General features: G+C 37.1%; 1 protein-coding gene across 4 annotated transcripts; it reads right to left on the bottom strand.

Moving 5' to 3' along the window:
• Positions 1 to 311: 311 nt before the first annotated feature.
• Positions 312 to 17,965, bottom strand: DBF4 (DBF4-CDC7 kinase regulatory subunit). 4 transcript variants are annotated; one of them, XM_075048698.1, is made up of 12 exons: positions 17,762 to 17,965; positions 15,317 to 15,495; positions 13,214 to 13,408; positions 11,998 to 12,048; positions 11,370 to 11,439; positions 11,144 to 11,220; positions 9,585 to 9,615; positions 9,266 to 9,311; positions 7,456 to 7,587; positions 4,778 to 4,892; positions 4,317 to 4,441; positions 312 to 3,108 (listed from the first exon to the last, which is right to left on the bottom strand). In XM_075048698.1, the coding sequence occupies exons 1-12, from the start codon at positions 17,805 to 17,807 to the stop codon at positions 2,064 to 2,066; spliced, it is 2,112 nt and encodes a 703-aa protein (XP_074904799.1). In that variant the 5' UTR covers positions 17,808 to 17,965; the 3' UTR covers positions 312 to 2,063. The 4 variants fall into 4 exon arrangements, with proteins under 4 accessions (XP_074904799.1, XP_074904809.1, XP_074904816.1 ...); XM_075048708.1 differs by having other exon boundaries at positions 9,266 to 9,308; XM_075048715.1 differs by having other exon boundaries at positions 15,317 to 15,492.
• Between the last annotated feature and the right edge of the window lie 1,919 nt (positions 17,966 to 19,884).

The following is a 19,884-nucleotide window of genomic DNA, read 5'->3' as shown; positions in this document are numbered from 1 at the left end:
TTGAGATTCTAAAGCCAGATTCTAATGTGTTTAAATCTCCTCTTTACAGTGCCTGTTGACCTAACAAGTTCTAACATTGCATCTCATCACATGCAAAACATACACACTGGTTATCTGATGAGTAGATTTACTAACATTGACTACCTCTCACCTTAATGTTCAACTATTGCAATAATCTTTATGTATATAAATAACCATGCATATACATCCCAGTCAGATGGAGGCCACCACACCAACTAAAGAGTATGTGTCTTGGGGGCAGGAGAAGGGAGATGTCCCCAAGATACCTACTGACAGATTGTTGCAATGTGTTCGGGGAAAAATGCAAGTTTTTGTTAGACTTTACTTTAGTACGGAACAAAAAAGCTAGAACAGAAAACAAAACAAAAAAACCACTCACCCACAAAAACATTCTCAAGAGAAGAAAAATGGACACTTGTTCCTAAAATAGACTCATTGCATGAGAAAGCAATCCTATCATTAAAGCGTTACTCAGAATGAAGAACAAAGTAATTGCTTCAACATTCTACTTTAAAGCCCCATTCCTAAAACACTATATATTGGTAAATTACAGGCAAAATATATATAGACATACATATTCAAGATCAACTCCTTTTTAAAATGTTAATTTTGCTCATTTCTGTAATGGCTTTCTATACAGTTTTCTTGATGTGAATACCGATCAGAAGAAACTATGAATCAAGTCAGAAGTGACCAGCAAGACAGAGAGACCAAAAGCAGTTCTTACCAGACTGTACAGGCAATTATAGGAACAGTAGAATAAAGAACGTCACCTTTATGGTGACAGCAACACCCTAAGCAGCTACTTTCATCATTAAACTTCCAATTCACATTCTCTTTGAAAGAAAGTAATTTTATGTCATTTTCCTCACCCATTCCTGCACACCAAGCTTTACATACTCCTTGTAGAAAATATCCTATAAAGGACAGACAATAATATGCCACAACTGAAAGCACTTTAACCATAAGAACACTGACAGAGTAAGTTTGACAATACTAAATGGACAAGAAATAAAAATGTAAACAAGTAATTTATGCAAAAATTAATGACAGTAATTTCTGCTGGTTTAGATCTCTTATATAACCTTAAGACACTTACATTTATTAATAAAGCTTTGCAATTACCTCCTGTAAATACATACTCATGCCCTGCACTGATTTAGAGTTACGGAATTTCTGAAAGAGATCAGCTCTGGTAAAGATTCAAAGTATTAAAAGTCTTCCTAGTTCTCACTTGTGGCTTTGCCTTTGAGTAATCTAGTCAGACAGGCTAGCTACTCTGAAAGAAAGAAAGGAAAAAAAAAATTCAAACAAATTACCTAAGTCAATCAGAAACCTGTTGGCTGTTTTGTTGTCGTTGTTGCTGCTGTTGATGTGTTTGGGTTTTTTTAAAGAAAAATTAAAGTATACATCTACTACTTTCCTACTGGCTCAAAGACACAATAGAGCTAGTTTTAGTCTAAAAAAATAAATTATGTCAGAGTAGCCAAAAAATACATGCTTTCCTAAACCTATTTCTTTGTGATTACACAGGTTGAGACAATTTCAGCAGAAGAAATATTAGGAAAGCAAATGACTTTTTTCTGCATTCTCTAATAAAGCAGCAGCAGAAGGAAGGGAAGCAACCAATCCCCACAAAACATCAGTAGTGTGCAAGTAATGGACTGCCTTATTTACAATGGAACATCCAGTTATTTATAATGTGGTTATTTAGAACCTACTATAATCAATGACTTTAGAAAATTATTCTATCCAAAGGCAGCTACATCATGCTTACTGGTTTTACCTAGCAATTAATTTAACCCCAAATCTGGGGTCAGAGCCTTTTACTAGCTGTGATAAAGCAGTACCTTTTAAGAAAAAAAACCACAAAACCAAAACACCTTATTTTTATTTTTCATATTTACATATACAGAAGTTTTTGCATTAAAAAACTTGAAAACCAAACCATCTGTACATATGATACAGCCATTAAAGTCTCCATGAATAAAATCTGAAATTTGCAAGTTTGTCTGAAAATCATTATCTTAAATAAAGCAGCATTAAAACCCAACAAATGGGGATGAGGATGAAGAGGAAAATAATGACCACATAACATTTGTATTCTGCCCTTCCCATGTATCTTTTATGCTAGTTAAATCTGAAAATCCACCAAATTCTGAGTTTCTTTCACTTGTCTGAAATAATTCCAGTAGGGCCTGCACTGGTGAGCTACAAGAACTTCTCTTCTCTTCAGGAACACACAGTCCATCTGTATACTTTACACACAACTCCATATTCTGTTTCCGGGTTTCTCTTTTATTTCTTCCCAAGTAAAGCTTCACTTTTCTGTGCAGCTTTCCAGATGGTGAACTGTGTGCAGTGCTGGCAGCCAATTCATTAAGTTCTTTGTTCACAGCAGTATCAGATACCCCAGCCTCCAGAACTACATTGTGCTGTATCTGTTGATGATTATCACATAAATCACGATGTTTCTTGACAAACGTAGGATTGGCATCTGTTTTTTTCAAACACTTTGCTGGTAGAATTACTGCATTATTTAATTTTCGTTTTGGCTGTGATAGGTTTTTGTCTTTTTCACTAAAATCTGCAACTTGAGTATGAGAATATAAAGTACATGTGCCTTCCTGAAAATACTGTAAATGCTTTTTATTTACTTCTGGTTCCAGTATTTCTTTACTGAATGGCTCATAAGCTTGAGACAAGTTCTCCGTGTATGCTTTGCCGTCCTTCCAAGGGGGTGGTTGTATGAAATTTGATGATACAGTCTCTCTTAAGTCTGCAGCACAGGAGCAATCAGTTCTAGTATTTTCATCATTATTTCTCAGCTTACTTTTTAGTTCTGAAGGTTGTGACAGGTGACAAAAAAGAACTGAACAGATAGATCCAGAAATAGGGGTAGGTATTGGCACAGAATTTATTTGTACTTCTGCAGGCTGGCGATCCAGTTTGAGCGCCCGCATTGCTGTATCCTTCCACGAGTAACTTTTCAATGAAACGCGCTGCCTTTTCAGTCGTTCTTTCAGCTCATCTGGTCTAGTTATCTTTCCAATAATAGGCGAAAAATATCCTGTACTACATTTTGTCCTACAATGAAATAGTTTAAAATTATTAAAAAACACTTGAAAAAACATGGGTGACATAACTCTATATGCAACTGATTCCAGAAGAGCAACCAAACTGGCAAAGCAATTTTTGTTTTTACTTTTAAAGGAAAGATACATTTAGGGTAGCAACACACTATTTTTACAGGAACAGAGTGCCTTATATTTGAATTCAATGTTCTTTATTGATTTCTACAGCTCATAAAATTGTTCTAAAAATACACAAAGTAGTCTAGTGTTTCAGTAAACCTCAGTTCACAGTGGTATTAAGAACAAAAAAAGTTAATGAATATAATGCAATGACTGTAAATACTTACAAATATTCTATATGTACACATAAAATTAGTGTAATTATATACAATTTTCTTGACATAGTATTTCAAACCTAACCACTCTGAGTATTATTAAATCACAAATGGAATAAAGGCTTGCCTTCATTAGGCTATCAGCTGTTTGACTCTATTTGCATTTCCTTTGATTTCACTAACAGTATTTTTATTTCTTCAATACTTTTTTTTTTTTTAATGAGAAAGTTATTCCTTATCTCCAAACTCATTTGCAAAATATCAGAGCCATCTTGAACCGAGTTCCTGTTCCAAGTAACAAAGACACTGGTGCCTACAGTCCAAGACATGGAACAAGTCATTCTCACCCATTTAAGCTTTCGAGCTATGAAGAAGAAAGGAAAATTTGCTTTCTTCATCCAGCACAAGCAGGACAGAAGCTAAGAGGCTTAGAGTATAGATAGGAAGATCTAGAGTTTTTCCACTGGTAAGGAGATCAGATTGACTGAGGGGGATATCATTTGCTGTCCTTAGGCTACTAACAATGACAGAAAGTTTTTAGAGCAAGATGTCCAGACATTGCTTCCTTCTGTCAGCAATATTTTAGTACAGTATATCTTGCTTTACTGAAGCTGAAGGATAAGCAGGACAACTTTTGGCAATACCTTTCAGTCACATTTTCCTGTGATGCCATCCGCACTTTTAATTTTTTTTATCTTTTTCCCCCTAATTTCTGCTTTATAGAACTGATTTGCCAGGTACCACTGTACTGAAAATTTCAGTGATTTACTTCAGACTGAAAAACATGAATTTATTCTGTACCAGATCCAGAATTTCAGAATTAAGTATCTTTTATGTTCAATGTCTTAACTCACAGAGCCTTTAAAATTTAGAACATGTAACTTACCTTTTTATTTTTTTTGCATCATCTTTGTATTCGACAAACTCATAAACAAACTTGGAGATTATATCATCAACAACTTGATACTGTGTGCTTTGTGCAAAATTTTGGTGCTGTTCACTTTCAAGATGCTAGAATTAAAAGAAAAAACATGAAACAAATCTAATACTACATATATGAATATACAAGTCAACAGTATGATATGGAGCAGTATGTAAATATCATTAATTTACTACCAGTGTCTCTGAGACATGAACTACTAGTGCCTTCAGCTTCATACACAGCAGCAGCAATCAAGAATTAAAAGCTACAAGGGAAAAAAATACCCACCTGCTGCTTTTTAGGACATACATTCAGAAAATCTTTTAAGATAAAAAAAAATACATTAAACTAGTAAGTAGAAATCACTGTTGATATCACACTTGAGATACGACTGTATCAAAGCATATACTTGACATTTCACATACTGCTTGCAGATCTTCATATTTCTTCCCACAACATTCACAATATCCTCTCTTTTTTTTGTCCTTCTGAGGGAGCTGAACAGGAGCTCCACAGTCCTTGTCACTATTGATTTTGTTTCTGTTAACAGAAAAGATATATTAATGAGTCTCAAATATGGAGCTGAGCTCTAGATTTGTCTCTCACAGTATGTTCATTCTTATTCACTTAAAAAAAATTAAAAACCCTCCTTTATTTCCCCTCAAACTATTTACATTGTGTTAGTCAACGCTTAGGAAAAACAAAGTGAAAAACTATGCATTAATTAAAAAAAAAATATTTACTGCAAGAAGACAGACAGACCCAGTGGAACTATATGTAAGCATAAAACAGATGTACTACTATCACTGTCTCAGAATAAACAATGCAAAATTGCTAAACAAAAAAATCTCACTTGACAAATCAAAGGACATATTGAGATCTCTGTGCATAGCTGATAAAAGAAAAGGTTTGATAAAATCAGAAAAAAAAGAAAAAAGCCTTCTAACATCTCATCAACTGTCAGTATTTTTGATGCCAAGAAAACACACAACAAAAACACTTGGTCTAACACATGACCTCTCATTCTTTTGTAAAAGTAAAGAACAGTCATATTTGTTGGTTATACACAGGTTTTGAATATGCTGACCAAATACCATTTTGTCCCGTTTTTCTACATACAGGCTAAGTGTAAATCAAAGGAAATTAATCTCAAGTTCTTCCTGGACATTAAAACACAAAGAGGTTTTCAATAGCTGCTCTGTGACCTTCAGAGTCCTCATCTGGGAAGAGCTGTTTGCTGCAACTCACTATTAAACCACCTAAGAATATATGCTAGCAGTAAAGCAAAACCACCAATTTCTACTTCCCTTTTACTTCAGAAGAATAGTGCCATCTCCCTGTCTAGCCAAAAATCATTCTGACAGACTTTACCAAGTATTGGCATAGATGTAAGCTCAGGACTTTACACCAAAAAAAAACCTGTCCTGAAAAATCTTTAACTTACAAAGCATAGCAATGTATTGCTCAGCATAATAAGGGTACACTGCTTTCAACAATCACTTTCAATCAACAACTCTAAATTGGTAACACCTACTCCAGCATTTGTTTGGTTCCATAGGATACCTTCCACCTAACTGTGTACTTTCACCATTAGCCCTTTCAGCTTCCCTTTTTAGGGAAAAGTAAAAATGTAAAAATCAGAGAACCACTAAAGCAGAGTAAGCCACAGAATTTATCATCTGAAGTTTGAATGTCTGCAGCTCTTGCCCAATGCAGAAGCAAGTAGAATTGACAACTTTGCTTCAACAAGCTTTTCTCCCAGATAAAGATAAAACAAGTGAGCACTCCTCTTTCTCTCTCCTAAAACTGACATTCCTCACATTTGCCTGCCGAGTATGAAATAATCTCTATTATTCTAAATATCTCTTTGCCATGTGCCAACCTGAAAGATTAAATAGGAATATTCATTCAAACATAACTCCTGAAATTTTTAATATATCATATTCCTTAATCCATATAAATGGAAATAATGCCCTTTTTTTTAATGCTTTTAAAAGAATGGCCCTTTCTAACCCCCTCTGAAAAGGCACCATCAGAAGTTTCATTGCAATTAAAAAAAATAAATTAAAAAAATAAAATAAAATTCATCATGTGAACATCAGCTGAAAACCTCCAGCACTATAATAATTGAATAATAGTGAAGACTGGACAGAACCTGAACAGTGGAGAAGCTGTTTTATAAAGAAAACAAGTATCACACCTAAATAAGTCTCAGAAAAGCAAGGACAGAAAAGCACTAAAAGTTACTAGATACAGAAAATTCCAAGCAAAGCTACCTTTCACCTAAATATCTTTAGTCTCTCACGTGAAGCAATTTTAGAAGTCAACGAAAGTATCATGAATACTCCAGATATGCTAGGTAAAAGAAATTCAAAACAATAGTTTGACTCATCAAAAACAAGATAATTAAGACTCCTAAGTAGTTTCAAATCATAAAATTGATTTACCAAAATTTCTAACTGCATCTGGAGTGCTCAAATAGAGCCTGAATTGCAAAGTGTATCATATAAACACTTGCTGTAAGACCAACTGCAATTCTACTGGGCAGCTGACACCCACTTTTCATCGCTGAAGAGTTGAAGCAGTATTTGCAGAGTCTAATTTCTATAAATTCGACTTTATCAACAACGTGCACTCTTTATCAACGATTTTGCACTATAACCGAATATCACTGTTTTGAATTTTTTTAACTGCCTACTTCAGCATTATACTGACAAATATCAAAATAAGTCTTAAGAAATCCGCTTGCTGTAAAATACTTACTGGATGGCATCCAAGATGAGGACAAAGAAGAAACCAGTGGCAGAAAGGAAAAAAATATCTTATGCTGACCCACAGTGATAGCAGAAGGCCGCATTTTTGGATGTATGCATCTGTATGTCCAAAAAAAGGACTAAAGACAGGATAAAGAGGGTACAGAAAGATAGACAAGACACCAAGAGTTACAGTGCAGCAAATACATCAGCTGAGACATGGCTAGTAGTATTAAATATCACACAAGATTAGAAGAAAAACAATTATTTTAGAAAACAATTACTTTAGAATTACTTTAGAGAACTGCCCTCGTCTCTGTCCACACCTCAATGACAAGTTTTCAACAAACCTTTGCTTAGGCTGAGTTTGCTTTTGACCAGAAGGATGCTTCTTATCCACCTCAAATGGACTATATGGTTTTGGAACACAGTAGTTCAGAACTGGAAAACTGTGTAACTGCAGATAAAATGGTCGGTAGTGGCTGTATTGCACAAAACAAGGGCGTTAGACCAATCAGAAATGGAAAAAGGAGTTTATAGCACAAATTACAATCAGGTCAAAAATCTTGGAAAAGTGTTTCTCTTTTACATACAACATACACAAGAATGCTAAGCAGATAAATATCCTAGAATAACTCATTCCTTCCTTCCTATAAACTTGATACTTTCTCAAAATAGATTTGCCTTGAGTTTCCATAGTTGTCTCACACATTACCCGAGGTACGGCTTTCACACCTATTTATTGTTGAGAGTTGGGTAACCACTAAAACTAAGAACAATTTGGACAATGGTGCATACTGTGAGAAGTAGCTATAGCAGTTCCTAACATCTGATGCGTTAATTTTTTTTTCCATTTTCTTCCTTTTTGAAAAAATTTAATCAATTCACCATTCGAAACATAAAACTGATCTTCTAATTTTCCAAAAAGATCATTTTCCTGTACACCACTGTACTTGGAGAGACATTAGAACCAGCAACCCTACCAATGCTCTGAGTATATTAAAAATGTTTAAAATATAGCACACCAAAGGTTTACATACTGAATCATTTGGCTGAAATGCTGATGCCAGAGTTCAGTCTGACTTTTTTCTCCACACTACTATTGTAAGCTACCCAGGCAGAAAAAAAGAGCAAGTCTGGAAAACACAATAAGGACAGCTAAGCATCTTGTTCTGCTTCTGAACTGTTATTTATGTTGCCTAAACTTTTAAACATTTAAAAAACATTGTTTATGCTACATAAACATTTAAAAGTGTTTCAGGTGTTTAGTATCCAGCTACATTCAGAAGTGAAATTCACACATATTTCATATATGAATTTCTTGTACTTACAACCATGTTTGTCCAATTCTCCCCACTATCCTGTCCTTCATACCTATTACACCAACTACCAGTGTAAGACCAGGTTTAGATCTCTTTTTAATACAGGTAAGTGTCAAAGAAATCAGGTCAAAGAATTTGGAGCTTATAAACTCATCATAAAGCAGAAATTAGTTAAGAATTTAAAGGCACAAAACATGCTGTGAAGAATTGCACTTTTTTATATTCATTGTTCTCTCAATTTCTGGCAAACTGGTACTTCCTTACACAACCAGGTCTGATCGATTACAGGACCAGAAAGATGTGAAAATTTTAAAGGGTGAAAGTATCAGATCTCATGCTACTGTGAATACTGAAAATCAGATTAATAGTTTTGGTTGGTTTTAAACCTAATTTCAAGGGATGATTTTAACTATAACAACTTCCCCTTCCTTACATCTAAACAGTCTCTGCAGGAGATGAACGTTATTGAGTTGGGACTACAGGACTAGAATTTAGTATACAAAGTTTTATTGGCCTTTTAGGCTACAGGATTTGGATCTAAGAAACGATGCCAAGGTTCTAAGCTTCCAACTTTCCACTTCCATTACCTATTGCAAATATTCACTACTATACTACTACTTGCTCAATCTCATTCAGTTGCTAAACACACAGTACCTATCTGGAGCATGCAGAGATGAAAATTTTCTGTCTTACTATAAGAGGACAGTATGTCTGGCATCTGAAGTCAGGAAGTTGAAGGAAATTGAAATCTGAAGGCCACTTCCTCAAGGCATACTAAATGTTTCCGAATTACTCAGTTTGAGAACAACAGTATTGAATGCATGAAGAGAACACTTACCGACTTCTATCTTCCACCTTGACAAATGGATTTTTCAGTCTACCTGCTCAAGGGGTGAGAAAAGGAAATTAAGAGAAATACTTTTCTTCATTCAGCAAGTTACACCAGTAGCTGAATAAAAAAGCAGACATTATTTTAGAACTCATTATGTACATGTTTTGACAAACTCTTGATTTCTATGAAGTTTTTCTACATGCTTTTCTTAGACACACAAATTAGAATACAGCAGCACAACTGACCAGATAAGAACTGTAGTATGTTTTTAAGCATGCAGAAAATAAGGCAAAACAGAAACCTCAACAAACATTGAAATACTTACTTCTTGACTTTTGAACAGTAACTTGTTTTCCCTATTGAAAAAAAGAGAGAAAGTATAAAATCCCTGTGAATATTATTCTGCAGTTTACTTAAAGATTTCACTGTAGCTAATTTTAAGTTATGAGTGTCTCCCGGTGTTAATCATGACTTCGTACACAGTCACCATAAATTTTGCAGGAAACTAAGCTCATTAGTACTTCAGAAATATGGTGACATGTTTCCCAAAGAAATATTTCCACACCGCAAAAAAAGAAGTGTTCTCATTGCGACATTTCAATTTTTCCTAAAACCAAAACCAAACAAAAACCCCACAAAGGTAAATTTATACACTTATTCTCTCTCCTCCCCCAAAATACCTTGCCATGGTTGAAAGCTGATTCTTAAATACGGATAACATTTTTACAACACTTTATAAATGCTAATTAACTACAAGCTACAAAATGCCACCAAAACCTGCAGAGAGCAACATTCTCCAGTTAAAACAATTCTTCTCATTCAAATGGATTTACACAGGTTGGGTTTTTTTTAGTTTTTTTTTTTTTCAATCAAGATTAAAAATAAAAGGATTAGTTTGTCTTCAGAAAAGAGTAAAGTCTACTACACTCAAGCATCAACTGTTAGCTGTAATTGATTCTGGTAAAGGTAAAAACTCGTATTTTACACTACTTGCAAAAAAACCCCACCCTGCTACCCACGAACACTGATACACTGATGATTTAACAGAAGATTTCATGAGGCCTCAATAATTAGCCAATATTGCATTCTGAAACAACATAACATACACTAGATGGTATGTTTCCATTTACTTATCACAGACCTCCACCTGGACTAGAGAATTGTACAACTTCAGGTGTTTAATTTAAATTACAGAGCAACTGCAGATGGAACGCACAAGCAGCTAAAACAGTTTTCAGTGTCTCACTATGTCATACACTAAAATCTAGAGAAATTGGGATTTTCACATGCCACCTGCACATTACTGGCAGAATAGCTCAAAGATACTTTATGCTAGTTCTTTAAAAGACTAGGAAGGAAAAGATGCAGAGTTGAGCAACTGACACAGATACCCTAGAGACAGCTTCTTCAGGAAATGTAACTGTGATTCTTCAAAATGGTCCATCAAAAGGAAAGGGTTTCTAATCACTGTGTCAAAGGAGAAATTATACAAGGCAACTTAACCACAATCTACATCATACTAAAACTAAGCTACTGGTTTTTTTATTATTTATTATTTTTGAGGCAGGCAGAATGGAAATTTCAGACAGTTCAGTACTTCTGATTCTTAGATATTCTTTGCGAGAGCAAAGTTCTACAAATGATTTAATCAATGCTCCTATGGCATTTATTTTTTAATAATGCTGAAATGTGTATCTAATACTTTCCAATTTTCAAAGTTGGGTTTTAAATCAGTTTATAAAACATAGTGGTCTGTGAAAAACTGAACACGAGCAAGACTTTATTAAAATAAAATTTGTAAGCTTCACAGTAGGTTAAGTACACCTGTGTTTTCTCAGTTAATGAAAGAAATGGCATTTTCACAAATGGCAAAGAGCCACTTACCACATCTTTAAAAGAATTGCCTGCTCTTTTGATTAGGTAGAGCTCCTTTTTCTTTTGTTCAATGTAATTCTTAACATCTGGCAAAAAGAGGGAGAGTAATACTCAGCTGAGTTTATTTTTGTATCTTTAAACTGATTTGTCATTTTAAATATTTTTAATTCAACAAAAGAATAATTAAATGAATGTTACACATTCAAGTTAGGCTTCATCAAACAAAAATATTTACCGTCAATATGAAGTACCTTCACTCCCCAACTCAAAGCATTGGATAGTATACTACCAGAGGGGATTAAGTCCTGCAAACAATAAATTGTATCAATAATTTTAAGCAATACATAGTAGATTACGTAAAATAATTACAAATACATTACAACATGTAATATGAAAAGCTGAGATCAAAGCTCAAAAAAGATGCTTTGCTTCTTGCCAAAAGACTATCGCTCTCCTCAACTGACTTTTCCATCTCCGTGTCACAGCACTTCACCATCAAAAGATTATATTTAACCTTTCATAAAGCCAAAAGTGTTCTCTACTGTCACATTTTATACTAAGATTTGAAGACAGGGAATTTATACATTTACTTTAACTTCATGAGCACCTCTCAAATGCTAGCTATATTAGCAATCCTGATAAATTATAATACTGGTCATAAGATTCCACAGACTTTCAATTCTTCAGGAAGTACCCAGAAAGCATGACCTGAGTTTTACTTAAGACAGTTCCTCAATTTCTGCCAGAGTGTTCCATGAGGGACTTCTCTCTTAGACCACTAAGACCACTCTTACTACTGCTTGTTTTCTAGAAGAGCAAAACCAAATTTTCTCAAGCACAAATTTGTTGATTACTTGGCTTACCTGCTCTTTGATTGCTTTTTCAACTAAGGATTTTCCTCTGCTGAAACGTACCTATATTAAAACAGAAACACATTTGTCCCAAGTTAGAACTCATTTGAAAAAAACAAAAGGTGAGACAATTTACATTGTTGCAAACAAATACACATTTTAGCTATGATAGTCTCCTTTTGTTCACTGTACTGCTATTTTTCATTAATTTGCATCTTCTCCACAAGGTTACAGTTGATACAGTCTGGGGGGAAAAAAAACCCAACCCCAAGTAATTGTTTTCAGCCAAAGCAGGTCACTGCATGGCTGAAGCAATGTTAGTGCTGGAACAACATAGATGGTGGGAATAAGCAGACAGTAGCACATGCCAAAAGTTGAGGTTTCATTAGCTGGACTTGCGCCAAATTAAGCTAGCAGTCACGAATATAATCATATCCTCTGTCTTAACCCCATCTTTTCTATCACCAGTGCATCTCCTTTTGTACTGTATGCTGTTTATTCATAATAAGCATGCCTTTACCTATCCACGTTATTTGCAAAATGAGGTGATCTCAACCATGCAATGCAAAGACAAGCGCACAGACTGGCTTGCAGTCATGTTTCTAAGTACCACATATATAGCACAGCTGCTTGTTTCCAACTGTATTTTGAAAGGACCCAAGACTTGCCCATGTAAGAAACTTCACGTAAACCTGCACAATCAGATACTAACTCTTGCAATTAACATGATCCTCCAAAGAAAGAGCTCAGAAAAACTTAACGTTCATAATGTTCAATTTTAATTATTTCCTTGAACTACTGTCAAAGACCGCTTCTGCGAATATCTGCATAAAGGCCATGTTACTAAAGAGAGAACCACCACTGGATGCCATCACAAGCCTATCCATATTGTTATGTTTGACAGCTGGATCAATGTCAATGATTAATTGTAAGTCAGACATATTATATTAGAACAGCTTTTAGCGTAGTCTGCTTATTTGCAGAAAAGGCTCCTTTTTTTAATTAGTTTTTGAAACTTTGCTTAATTAGTTTGAGTTAGTTAACAACTTAGCCTGAACTAGTTTAAAAGTATGTTTGACCTGTTAAAAAAAATAAAATAAATTTAAAAAAAAGCCCTTATTCACCCCAGTAACTGTTGCCATCTTTAGGAAACAAAATAGGAGAAAAATTGTAAGAGTGTATCCCATGGGTTGTACCTGATTTGCAGTAGTATTACTAAGAAACTTACTGTATCTACTATCTTAAATGAACTTCCATCATGTCGATCTTTTCGGTTGCTAGGGTGAGGTGAACTATTTCCTCCATTGCATGCCGATTCTGGGCTAGGAACAGGAGAAATCTGACCAAGAGTTGGCGCAAATTTTGCCTCCTTTTTATTAGACACCAGATAGCTGATATCTTTACTAAGAAAACTCTCCACTCTCTAAATATAAAGATATAAAGCAAGTAATTATTTCAGGACAATAAATCAGTAACTCAATTTTACATTGCATACTTTAAAGCAAAGTGACAAAACTTCTAGAATAATTAAGTACAAAAATATGGAATTAATGAGAAGATACTTTCTAAAGATCTGGATGACGATTACAATTGAACTGTAGTAGCATCTTACCAGTCACAAGTTCTAATTTCAATTTTTTAATTTTGTAATGTCTATCAAAAGAGCTTTGCTTTGTTTCAATTATTATCATTCTTTGAACTATTTAGCTGTAATACTTTCCAAATAGAAGAATTCAAACACTGCATTGAGAAGTAACAGAATAATTCAAGGAAAATCATAGTTTATATAATTTTATGTAACAGAAATTATGTAGAAGTGTTCAGCTAAACGTAAAGACATATGTATGCAAATGTAATTTACAGTTTGCAAGAAGCTATAAATTCATTGAGTTTAGAACCAGCAGAAAAATAAAAATTTCAGGACAGTTGTCATAGTTCACACCTACAGTATTCATAACGCATCTCAAAAACTTAAAAGACTTAAGTAGATTCATAATATTTTCATACTCAGCAAGACAAAATATGTGGTTATCCTATGTTTACTCTCTTCACTTTGGTCCTTCAGTCTTTCGTTACCAACTGTTGTGTGATCATTAGCTCTATTTGCCTTGTTATTTCTTGCCACTTTATGTAGATTAAAATATATTCCTCTTCTCCACTAATCAGTATGGAAAGCACAAACCGCACAGGCAGCAAGCTTGAAACTGTGCCTTCCAATTCTGGTCTATGTACCTTTTACAGAAATGGGACATATACAGAGAGGCACTTTTGAGGGCACTCTGCACAAGTAACAGCGAAACACGTGGTAGTTGATCTTGACGGTGCTGGGCACCTCAGATTTAGGCATATACTCCTCAGAATAAAACACAAAACCCCTCCTTTTCAGTCTTTGATTTGCAACCTCACTTTTCACATATGAATTCCTAAAATTCTGTTTTAGAAAGACAAAAGATAGCATGCTTTCATTTAATGCTAAATGTAAAGAGATGCATTTAACTTGAAACAATGTTATTGCTATTCCTTACCTCTACTATAATTTCATACAGCATCTTGATTAACAAGTGTCAATTTCATAAAACTGCTCAGCACTCCACTGAGGTCAAACTATTACCAAAGCAACGTTCAGAATAGCTAGATTTAAGCAGATCCCTTTTGCTTCTGTGGTTAATACTCTAACTGCCAAGATTCCTCTACACTAATTCAAAATATTCAAGTTTAAAGTGGACTAAGCAATTGCATTGCTTGTGCGTTACTATGATACCCTGTACTTGCTTGTATCAAAGTGTTTCTTCCATACAGAAGAATTAGGAAAAAAAAAAGTAAGTATAAAGATGCTTATAAAATTTATGATTTAAATAAGAGTATTTAAAAATACTCATCAACATACTCTGTGCAGAAAGTACTGAAGTTACTGACTTTTAGTAAGCATATGCAAAACACTTCCTCTAATGTCTTTCAGGTTCAGCTGAACAACTTTAGTTGTAACATGTAAACGTGTCAATAGTCAGAAGAAGCAGAAAAAAAATCACCTCAAACAATGAAACCTATTAAATTTGGATAAAACTTTAAGAAAATGAATAATCAACTGAAAACAAACCTTTATAATAAACACCTTTGTTACAATTACCAAAGCAGCTTCTAGCAAAAAACCACAAAATAATTTGTTGATAAGCTAATTGTTTGTATTAAACATTAAGACAAACATAAAAAAATGAAACCCCGTCACATATAAAAAATAACATTAAAATGCAGTCACAAAGAACATGGAAAAGGCATTCTACATGCACAGATTTTCTTCTTGTTTCATAAAGGCCTCTACTCATTAACTTACCCCTCCTAGCTCTTTGAGGTCCCTTCCTATTTTTTCAGAGATCACATTTGATGGAATATCAAGGTAAAACACCTTCCCAGTGAGTGGCTTATATTTAAGTTTCTCTAGTTTTCCTGTATCTTTTTTCACGTTCTTCAGAGAAGATCTTATCTTTTCTGTTTTTGCTTGCATTCCATCTGCTGCAAAAAAAGAAAAGGGAATTTAAACAGGACAGTGTTTTACAAACCATGTTTTTTTTTTCTTTTCAAAAGTGAAAACTCCTAAATTATGGAAATGGACAAGGCAAGCTTCCATGCAATATAGGACCTTTAAAAAATAGCTATACGTTAAACATGTCAAAACCAAGACATTAATAATAATACCACATATAGCCATTAAAAGTTTCTTCTTAAAATCATATCCTAATATGGACTTTTTATTTCAGTTGCTATGCAATGCCATCAATTTTCTCACCCAGCTTGGCAAGTATTTGCTATCTCTGTACCACAGTACATACACTACTTGCACAGTCACTGAGAATCGCAAGAACACCATTTTAGAACAGAATCTCTCTTACTCATCTGAGACAAAATGATTCATATAGACACATTAGAACAAAAAACAGTCAAAAGTAGCTGAAACGCCAAAAAATACAAGACCTAGATTCTACTATTTATCTGAATTTTGAGCACCCACCTGCGATGCAGGAAAACTAAGCTTAAAGTGCAGAGCCATTCTAGTTACGACCACTCTTTCTGTCCCAGTTAATTTTACTCTAAAACTAAGAAACTACATACAGTAATTAAACTGTGCTGATGAACTTCACTGGTGCTCAGCGCAGAGCCATCCATGCAGGTCTAACTGTTAGGCTAGACATTTAAATAAGCAAATAATAATAATAATAAAAAATTAATCAGTCTGGGTGAGAAATAAGCCTCATTTCTCAAGGGAAATCTTGGAATGTGCTAGAGTTCTATGAGAACATCAGCTCAATACTGAGTAGCAATCAAAAAAAAAAAAGAAATTGCTAAGAAACAGAAAATAAAACGGCTAATTTTATTATGCTACTTCATAAATGCAGGACTTAGCCACATCTTAAATACAGCCTGCAAAAGAGTAACAAGGATGATCAAAGGCACGAAGAATGACCTTATAGATTAAGACTTTGTCAGTCTGTAAAGTAAATGATTTAAGGGAAAAAGAATACAGATACACAAAATCAAGAACATTGAGAGAATGGCTAAACAGCCTATTCCAGTAGAACAGCCATGGGGCACCAAACAATACTAGGAGTCAGGTACAAAATGAAGAATGGGAATTGATTCTCTATGCAACAGGGCAACCCTCTGTAGCCTACTGCCAAAGAATGCTGTCAATACATTACAACCAATGACAGAGACAGAATCATCCATGACATGCACATTGTCTTTTCTTCCTCACTGACTGACAGCCTACTCGTAGTTGCTCCTCTTCTCGAGAGGCTCAAGAGACTTCCTGCTACAGAAGCGATCAGGCCTCTCTGGAGACAAAAAGCCAACATGCAAAACAGTCCCTCTGTTATGTCTCCTCTCCCTCCCTGAAATGGTCTTAGATGGGAGAGGGAGCAGAACCACCCACTCATGCTGCAAGATCCTGTAAGTAATGATTATGAACGCACATAAGTGAAGCAGGAACAGCAGTTAGCTTTGTAGAATCTAGAAGACCAAAAGAATTGGAGATATAGGAAAATGGGGAGACTTAGGATAGTGTAACTGATTCAGAAAAGATGAATGAATGATAAGCAGGTGTGCAAGTGAAATTCTGTAGGTGACCAGGGATCAAACACGGTGTTATAGCCAGCACACACATGTGATAGCCAGAGCAGCTCAAAAATTAACACACTACATACTGGAATTCATATTGGAAAATACATATTATACTTCTTAGGGATAATCAAAAGTTTGGAGTGAGTTGGCAGCACTGCAGTAACAGTAAAGAGTCTCTCCCATAAAGCGGCTGCATTTTAATGCCCTGGGCCTAACGTGCCTTCCATGCAACGCTCCTGATACCGGTGAAGATCTGCCTGGGTGGAGCAGTTTGCACGGCGGTGGCCTAGCGAATTTCAACACAGCTACTAGCTTCTTTGCACTGGAAGCATCCTGTAAAACCGAACAAGTTAGCCAGCTCACTTTTCAGGTACGCGCTCTTACGTTTAATTCCCCAAACCACGCAAAGGTTATTTCCGCTGTCCACCGCTAACAAAGCCTGCCCAAAGGCGTGCTCACCCGGCAGCCTGACGGAGGCAAGAGGCCCAAACCCAGCACCAGGCTGACTGCGGGGGCTCACGACGAGAGACCGGCACCAGGCCGCGGCTGAAAGCGACCTCGCTGCCGGTGGGAAAGGCTTGACCTCCCCCACGCCCCCCCGAGCTCCGAGCCGGGCCGCGGCAGCTCCCCCCCGGGCCACCCCCAGCGACCCGCCGCTTACGGGGACGCGCTCCTTTGTCGGCGGCCTCCGCAGCGCTCGGTTTCATCTTCCCGCGGAGTCACATCCTCCTCCCCTCGCCGCCCGCCGGCGAACCTGCGGGGGTTCAGCGGGGCCGCTCAGCTCCCCGGCGGCTCTCGCCACAGCCCACCCGCCCGCCCCTCCCTGCCGCAGCCGCTGAGGAGCCGGCGCGGAGTTCCGGGCGGTGCTCCCCTCACCGGGCTTTCCCGCCTCCGCCAGCCCCAGCCCGCCGCGCGGGGCCTCGCTCCTCCTCTCAGAGGGCGCCCGCCGCCCCGCCGCCGGCCGCGCCTCACCAACGGTCGGCCCCGCGCCGGCGCACGCGGTAGGGCGCGGGCAGGCGGGGGGCGAGCGCTGGGAGGCGGGGTGCCTCCCGTGAAGGGGAGGGCGGAAGGGAAGGAAAGGGCTCCCCGCGGCGGGCGGGCAGCGGCCGTTACTGCGGCGGGAGGGCGCCGCCGCCGCCACCCCCCTCCCTCGCCTCGCCTCGCCTCGCCTCAGGGAGCGGGTGGGCGCCCTCCTCAGCAGAAATCCCAGGGAAGAGTCTTTTGGCCTGGCCCCCGCAAGATGGGGACGGGGACCTGCCGAGGAGCGAGCAACCGCCCGCCCGCTTCAGCGACCTCCTGCCGGCGCAGGCGCGGTGCTGGCAGGCCGGGGAATTAAGCGGGTTCAGCGCCTCCCGCCGCGGAGGCTCCCCCACCGCTCGCCGGGGCATGCCCTGGCTCAAGGGCGGGTCGGATCGGTGGCCCAGCTCGGGGCATGGCTTCGCAGTCTGCTGGTGGGCTGTGGCAAGCGGCTGGGGGGCCTGGCTGGGAATGCTCCACGTTTTTATTGCGGAGAGCTTTGCCTCCGGCGATTGCAACCCGGTCGCTGCTTATAAACGGGTCATATATGCTATTCCGGAAGGTAGTTTTGTTATAAGTTGAAAAATATACTAAAAAAGGCAATTCCCCCCCATTAGTAGTTGTTAGCATCTGAGAGGCGAATCTTGTTTTATGCAGCTTATTCTTTCTTATATATGAAACTTACTGAAAATAGCAAAACATAATGTTCCCGTAGAGCAAATAAAAAGCTTATATCAATGTAAACTAATAAAGTTATGAATGGACTTATGCACAACGTGCACTTTGAAAGATACACCTTTATTTGGGGATTTTATTTTCTGGGATGTTTTTTGGTTTTATTACTTTCTCCAGTCCTGGCTAGTTGCAGATGCTGGGAGTATATAAGCTTATTTTTACATACTGTGAGTATGTTCCTAAGGTATTGTAACCTTGCCTGTGCAGCCATACAGCAGGATTTGTTCAAGGAATTAATACTTAATGGTAGCATTAATACTAGTTAGTCACTGTTTATTAGATGAGGAGCTTGCCAGGATATATAGTCATCACTAGTAGGCTGAGACTGTTGGATCAACCAGGAGAACTCTCAATGGAAGCAAGAGGAGGGCTAGATGGATTATTCCAATGTGCTACAGTTTATGGGCCACAGGCTGGGAATTTGTCTTTGTACAGATTATTTACATGCTCCTAAACCCTTTGTTGGAGCAAGAGGTAATACATAGTAAATGTTTAACGTGGTTTACAAAAAAATATAAACAATGTAATTTATATAGGAAGGATTTGGAAGATTTATTGTCATTTAGAAAACGTATTTATAAAATGTGGCGCAAATAGTCTGATTTCAAAAAATTACAGAGATGCTTGTATACAAGTAGAAAACTAGTATTTACATTATTGCTGCTTATACATAATGTGTTAGTGAAAATTTAAAATATTTTTTCCTTTGATTTTTCTGCAGGTTTTGAGCACAGTCTTGCAATATGTTTTTCTGTTCCTTAATGGGTTTTTCTTCTCCAGGGATAAAGCCATGACCAAAATGAGGGATAGCAACTTAGAAAAAACAACCATTATTCAGAAAGCAATAGCTTCTTGTTGTGGAGCTATAATTACATCATTATTTGGTAAGGCAAAATATCAAGCTTCCCACAGAGAGAAGCTTTACAAAGTGATTACTCTTCAGTTTGACTCAGCATGATGTCTACATATATATGGTTTATTAGTTGCCACTAATATGTTCAACAAGGATGGTTTCGAATAGTTGTCTCATAA

Source organism: Buteo buteo, chromosome 2 (assembly GCF_964188355.1).
Source record: "Buteo buteo chromosome 2, bButBut1.hap1.1, whole genome shotgun sequence".
Classification (NCBI taxonomy): domain Eukaryota; kingdom Metazoa; phylum Chordata; class Aves; order Accipitriformes; family Accipitridae; genus Buteo; species Buteo buteo.
This window is presented reverse-complemented; position numbering and strand designations above follow the sequence as displayed.